The following is a 7,229-nucleotide window of genomic DNA, read 5'->3' as shown; positions in this document are numbered from 1 at the left end:
CATGCATCAGAATGATCAAGGAATAATACATATATGCATTCTAACTAGAAGTAATTAATAAATTAAGCTCTCTACGCCTCTACATATGTGAGTAATTAATATTGCATGCGTCAGGAACTAAGAGTACCAGCCGGCAGTATCATTAAACAAATCTACTAATAACTCGATCTGCTGCACTGCAAGAGGAGGCTGTTGGCCATTCTCACTTGATTCATTCATGAAGATGAAGAATAAAACACCAGAAAGTAGGAATAAAAAAATAAATTAAGCAATAACATATAAACCTGGAAATTTAATTAAGATATATAGCTGATATAGAAGGAGAGACGAAGAATCAAACTCCAAAATGCAGATAGATCTCAAGGGGCCGGAAAACTCAACAGAGATCGATATGCAGCCGGCCGGCCACAGCCGTCCGTCCGTGTTCGTATATAGTTGAAGACTCTCTCTAGATAGCAGCTGCCTGCCATCCGCAACTGCGCATACACTGTTCTACAACCTGTTGCTAAAAGACTAATTGATTAATTAATTAAGGAGTAGCCATTACTAGAAAAACCATTTTTCCAGACGATGTCATTTTTTTCCAGATGGATAGGCCTATCGGAGCTAAATAGCCATCTACGAAAATAACAACCGTGATGCGAGATTGTTACCCGTCTGCAAAAATATCTTTATTATCAGTTTGTGAAAAAAGATTTTCGCAGGCAGTACCTTAAGAGGTCCGCCTACAAAAGAAGTTAAGCATCATAAAAATGTCACCTACACAAGTTTGTTGCTATTGCCTGTGATTTTGGGCTGGACAGAGTTGTGCACCTTCTTGTGGCTGTAGAAGCTGAAGAGGAGGCAGTACATGATGGAGTAGAGCCATGTGAAGGAGACCACCATGGTGATGATGGGGAATGTGATCCAACCTTTGGACACGCCGTATCTCGAGCTTGGAGTCGCCAGAGGTGAGGGAGGGCAGCTAGTGGTGGAGGCGAATCTCACTCGGTCGGCTGGCGGTGGAGGCCTTCTCACTCCTTTCATTCTTCTTCCTTCTTCTTCCTTATTCTTCCTTCTTCTCCCACTAGTACAGATCCTCCCATTTGTGACGGCCTCTCACATACTTGGGTTTTGCAGGCTGTCACAAGGAAGCCATCTCAATCGGGCCAAAATAAACACCGTCATAGATATACTCTTACAGACATAATCAAGTTGCATATATCTAGAGCCCGTCACCGATGAGACTCATCTGTGACGGGCCTAAGTTTAGGCCCGATTGAGATTATCTATATAATCTTTGTCGGGCCCAACATTTAAACCCGTCACGGATGATACTCATCAGTGACGGGCGCTAAACAAGGCCCAATTGAGATTAATTTAAGGCCCATCACCGATGAGTCGTTATCGGTGATGGGCTTAGTGGTATGCCCGTTTGAGATAACTAAGCACCTGTCACCGATGTCCTTTCATTGGCCGTTACTAATATCTATTGCACACTATAAATACTCCACCCACTGCTCTCTGAAGTTATCCCACTGTACACTATTTTGGTGGGAGTTTGAAGGGGGCTAATTTTTGTGTCTTTTTTCCAAGAAAAACAGAAAATTCATAAAGTAAGTGAAAAGTACTAATCAATTCACATTAATTTAGTAATACATATCTTATAAGATGTTTCTCTAATATTTTGTTCATTATTGCAACGATGGATCGAAGTTGGATGTATGGGAAGACTGTGAAACGTCATAGCAAGGAGTATAGAAATGGCATATTAAATTTTATAAACGTCGCGGATGAGGATAGAAAAAGAAGAAACAACGATTACATATGTTGTCCATGTGCATATTGCAAGAATGAGAATATGTTATAGCGGAGTCGACCTGCACGGTCATCGGATACAACGAGGATTCATGGAGGGCTACACATGTGTGGGTGAAGCATGGAGAGCAAGAAGTTACGACTGTAGACATAAGTGGTGCACAAAATCAGGAAGATGAAGATGAGCATGACCTGTTTGTACCTTCTCCATTGGGCGGTGAAATGGTTGATGTGGATCACGATCTGCTACAAGACATGTTGCGTGACGTTGAGGACCCAGCTTACAACGAGAGAGATTCTATGAAGTTCAGCTGGTTGGTCAGTGACTCAGAGACACCTCTATACGCAGGATGCAAGGCAAAACACACCAAATTGTCAGGTACCTTGGACCTAATGAAGCTGAAGGCAAGTAGTGGATGGACAGACAAGAGTTTCATTGAACGTTTTGGAATATTTAAGGCTATGCTTCCTGATGAGAACACATTGCCCGAGACGATATATGAAGCAAAGCAGGTTTTGTCCCCTGGGGTTAGAGGTCCATTGAATTCACGCATGTCCAAACGACTGCATATTATACCACAAGCAATATGTGGACTTAGATGCTTGTCCTGCTTGCAAGGCTTCTCGATACAAGCGAAAGAAAAGTGCTGACGAAGGAAAGAAGTCAAAACAGGGTGGTCCGGCAAAAGTTGTGTGGTATCTAACTATCATTGATCGTTTCAAGATAATCTTTGCCAACCACAAGGAAGCAAAATTAGTACGTTGGCATGCCACAGAGAGAAGGAACGACAGTATGCTAAGACACCCTACGAATTCGATTTAATGGAGGAATATCGATCGAAAACACAAAGACTTTGCTGCTAACCCAAGAAACATGAGGATATGTTTGTGTACGGATGGCATGAATCCTTTTAGAGACATGAGCAGTTCTCATAGCACTTGGCCAGTTCTTATTGCGAACTATGACCTCCCGCTATGGTTGTGTTTCAAAAGGAAATATATTATGTTGTGCTTGTTAATCCAAGGTCCGAAACAACCCGGCAATGATATCGATGTGTTCTTGGAGCTTATTATCGATGATCTAAAAATTCTCTGGAAAGAAGGTATGGAAACTTGGGATGCATATGGTCAGGAGAACTTTAAGCTACGAGTTCTATTGTTTTGCACCATTAATGATTATCCCGCACTTGGAAATCTTTCTGGACAAACCGTGAAAGGAAAGAAGGATTGCTCTGACTGTATGGAACATACACGCAGTAGGTGGCTGAAGAAATCAAGAAAGATGATTTACATGCGTCATAGGAGATGGCTCCCACTACACCACGCCTTTAGAATAAAGAAGAAAATTTTCAACGGTAAGAGAGAACTTCAGCCTGCTCCCAAGGATTTGTCTGGAGATGAGGTCCACAACATGGTCAAGGACATAACTAATGAGTTTGGGAAGAAAAGAAAGCGTAGTAAGGCAAAGTAGAAGGCTATGTGGAAGAAAAAAATCCATATTTTAACGACTACCTTACTGGAAAGATATTGAGGTCCGTCATTGCATTGATCTGATGCACGTAGAGAAGAATGTGTGCGAGAGTTTGCTCGGGCTACTGCTAAATAATCTGGAAAGACAAAGGACGGGTTGAATGCGCGCCTAGATCTATAGGAGATGAACATTCGCAGTGAACTCATGCCTGTAACAGATGAAGAGACATGAAGCTTGTACCTCCCTCCAACTTGCCATACCCTGTCGAAGGATGAGAAGATCACAATGTTATCCTGCTCGAAAGATATTAAAGTTCCATCGGGCTATTCAGCAAGGATAAGTAAGTATGTTTCTTTGAATGATCTAAAACTGGTTGGAATTAAGTCTCACGACTGTCACGTGATAATCACCTAGCTCTTACCAGTTGCTATAAGAGGTATACTTCCACCCAAAGTCCGCCATACGATCGTGCATTTGTGTGCCTTCTTCAATGCCATTGGCCAGAAAGTTATAGATCCCGAAGATCTTGATGAGTTGCAGGCAGATATTCACTTGGAGATGTATTTTCCACTGTCTTTCTTCGATATCATAATTCATCTCCCTGTTCATCTAGTGAAGTAAACAAAAATATGTGGCCCAACTTTTCTAAGAGAAATGAACCCGTTCGAGAGGTACATGGGAGTTCTTAAGTCGTACGTTCGAAATAGAGCAAAACCAGAGGGAAGCATCATCGAAGGGTACACGACGGAGGAGGTTATTGAGTTCTGCATCGACTAAATGTCCGAGACCGATCCTATCGAAGTTCCAGCGTCTCGTCACGAAGGAAGGTTGTCAGGTGTTGGCACAATAGGTAGAAAAAGAATTGTGCAAAATCAAGCCTCATATGTCCATGCCCATTTTGTTGTACTGCAACATATGGCAGAAGTTACCCCATACTTTGAGGAGCATTTAGTGAAGGTCCGACAGGAGAACATGGGTCTATCTGATATGTGGATTAACAGAGAACATAACACTCCCTTCAACAAATGTTTCAAGAATCGTATCGCACGGTCGACCGATGGCCCAAGTGAGACATTACAAAGGTTGGCAAAGGGCCCATATTGGGATATTGACAGATGGCAAGGGTACGATATTTATGGATACACATTTTACACCGTCAAACAACATAGGAAAAGCACAGTGCAAAACAATGGAGTCCGTATAGATGCATATCAGGATCAAGTTGGATCGAACACATATTTCGGCCGCATAGAGCAGATCTGGGAGCTAGACTACGTGAACTTCAAAGTCCCTTTGTTTCGTTGCAATTGGGTGAATATCCGCACTGGTGTCAAAGTCGACAAGGAATGTTTCACTTTAGTGGATCTGGCAAAGGTTGGATACGCCGACAAACCATTCGTACTTGCGAATCCGGTCGAGCAGATTTTTCTACATAAAAGACCCTGCAAACAAGAAGCTACATGTCGTTAGGGATGGCAAGCGAAGTATTGTTGGGGTTGACAATGTCGTCGATAAAGAATAATACAATTAGAATCTTCATATAAGACCTCACATCAACCTTGACGATGATCCCGAAGAGGATGTGGGATATGCCCATTCAGATCATACGAAAGGCTGTTGACGGCTGTTAAGTACCGAATTAACGCCATCAATTCCTGCATAAAACCATAAATATAAAGCATCCAACATAGTTGTAGGATGTACTTCTGACGATTTCCACGAGTGTTGGTGTATATTTGTATGCAGGTAACAAGCAACCAAAGTTGAAAGGAAATAAACATATAAGGGGAAGAATTATATTCCATATCGAAACCCATGGAGTCTTGGGCCCACAAACCTATCAAAATATCAGAGAATGGGCCCAACCACCATGCCACTGGGCCGAGGACTCAATTGCCAAGGCCCAGGAGAAAGCCCGTGGCCAAATGGGCCAACCATGGGTTCGGCCGAACCATGGCAAGGAATGGCCCCAAATGGCCCAAGATTTCACATGGCGGTTGTAATCGTCATCCTATGACAGCTGTGGCCACTTCTACCGGTGGAAACCGTCATCAGAAAGGGCACATGGCAAAGGGAGAAGGAAGATGCTTTTTGGATTCTATGGAGAATATTCCCTTAGCATCTCCACTCTCTCAAGTCACCTCCACACTATAAATACCCCTCTCCTCCCTCATTCTCACACGCACCAAAGCATGAGCTGAATTACAAGATGCTCTATTGTACTTTATTGTATACTAGATTAGGGAGAGAGTAGAGCAGAAGAAGTCGGAGGAATTCCGGAGTTATCGGTAATCCTCTCTTATTTCTTATACTTTGTTAATTACTCTGCTTTAATAGAATTATCATATGAGTAATTAAGATTTGCTAGGTGAGAATTAACTCTTGGTTAGTTCCTAATTAGCGTCCAGGATCATTGTTTACTATAGTCCATTAACATATGAGAGAATCTATTTTATGCCACTGAGTTTATCCCAGTTCAACAATTTGCCACCAACCGTCTCTTTCTATAATATACCGATGACTTTATCAATTGTTCTATAATATATCATTGGGATGGGCCTCTTTTTAAAAAATACCCAGAATACCCTTAGAGATATACATGGTTAACAATTAATTTATCTCATTAGAAAGTTTCACAAAAATATGAAATTTTTTATATGGCCTCCTTACACAACAGAGAAGTATGCACATAAGTTTCATTTTTTTGGTATTTTTCTTTTTTAGACAAAATATTTTTGTGTGGTATATCTGAGAGAAATAGCTTACACAAAAGATATTAGCAAAATATATGTTATGTTGCATATGAAAGATAATTTACATCAAAAACAACAACAAAACATATTTTAGCATATAACAAATAAGTAATATTTTAAAAAAAATAGAAATGAAAAAAGTTAAAACTTATATACAAACTTTTCTACTATGTAAGGAGGCCACATAAAAGTTTTTATTTTTTTTTAAACTTATAATGATATAAATCGTTTGTTAACCTTATGTGTTCATAAGGGTATTTTAGGTATTATTGAAAAATAAGCCCAACCCAATGGCGTATTGTAGAAAAATTGATAAAGTCGACGTTATATTGTAGAAAGAGACAAAGTCAGTGGTAAATCGTAGAACTATGACAAACTCAGTGGTATAGAATAGATTCTCTCTTAAAATATAGTGATTGCTTTAGTGAGTCATAAACACTAGATAAGTTATTGATGGCGTAGACGCGGTGTCTAGGTAATTAGTTTATGGTGATTGCTCTGTAGGTTTGAGGTGGGTGTAGAGGTGGTGACAGCTCTCAATTACACTAAAGACCTCACTGTCTCGGTATGCAGTAGAGCGACATCTGGAAGCAGCGGGCTGGCCAGTGCCTGAAGTATCGTGTTAGGATTAAACTAAGCTTTCCGTAGACACTGTTTCTCACTAGGAAATCATCTCTACCCTTTGCATGTATTTGCTTCGTGTCCTTGGATGAACCTGAAGAGGAGCTGAACACACACGTTCCCTTGGGAAATCGATACCCTGAAATACTCCCGGCTGAAGTGCTACATCGGTATTCTCCGTGCACTTACGAATTTTATTTGTGAAGTTAAGGAATACCAACAAAGGCATATCCTTGCAACTGAAGAATTTGTATTAATTTGATTTGCAATTTCTTGTAATGAATGAAATATTTTGTATCGTTGTCTTCGTAATGAATGACTTGCATATGTTTCATGCCATTCTAGTAACATAAACATATTGATACTACTTATTTGTCTCAAAGTCTAAAAGCTGGCGTATCGTTTATTGGAGTTTTGTATAAAACTTAAAATATAATAGCAATTTTAAACTATATTAAACTATTTTAATAGGGCATATGTTAATGATATATGATTGTTAAAATGTAATCGCAATTTTAAATCGGGTATGAGTTAATTATAAATGATTATTATAATTTAATAACAATTTTAAACTATTTAAATCGGGC

The 7,229-nt window shown here is 40.1% G+C and overlaps 1 protein-coding gene and 1 long non-coding RNA gene across 2 annotated transcripts; both read left to right on the top strand.

The window, feature by feature from the left end:
* Window positions 1-883: 883 nt before the first annotated feature.
* On the top strand, window positions 884-3,268 carry LOC136355402 (uncharacterized). The gene is made up of 3 exons (XM_066307936.1): window positions 884-950; window positions 1,850-2,332; window positions 2,823-3,268. Exons 1-3 carry the CDS (start codon window positions 884-886, stop codon window positions 3,266-3,268), a joined length of 996 nt encoding a protein of 331 aa, XP_066164033.1.
* Window positions 3,269-5,448: 2,180 nt separating this feature from the next.
* LOC136354904 (uncharacterized) lies at window positions 5,449-7,007 on the top strand. Its single transcript, XR_010738766.1, has 2 exons — window positions 5,449-5,556; window positions 6,743-7,007. It is a non-coding gene; the product is annotated as an uncharacterized lncRNA (long non-coding RNA).
* Window positions 7,008-7,229: the final 222 nt, after the last annotated feature.

Source organism: Oryza sativa, chromosome 1, assembly GCF_034140825.1.
Source record: "Oryza sativa Japonica Group chromosome 1, ASM3414082v1".
Taxonomy (NCBI): Eukaryota; Viridiplantae; Streptophyta; class Magnoliopsida; order Poales; family Poaceae; genus Oryza; species Oryza sativa.
The sequence above is the reverse complement of the archived record's forward strand: the minus strand, read 5'-3'. Positions and strand labels throughout refer to the sequence as shown.

Bases quoted from the DNA above. Each gene is read 5' to 3' on its own strand.
- LOC136355402 (XM_066307936.1), top strand. From the start codon at position 884: ATGGTGATGATGGGGAATGTGATCCAACCTTTGGACACGCCGTATCTC. The intron at 951-1,849 runs GTGAGGGAGGGC...AATATGTTATAG, and splicing joins CGAGCTTGGAGTCGCCAGAG to CGGAGTCGACCTGCACGGTC. The intron at 2,333-2,822 runs GTCCATTGAATT...TGTTAATCCAAG, and splicing joins TTTGTCCCCTGGGGTTAGAG to GTCCGAAACAACCCGGCAAT.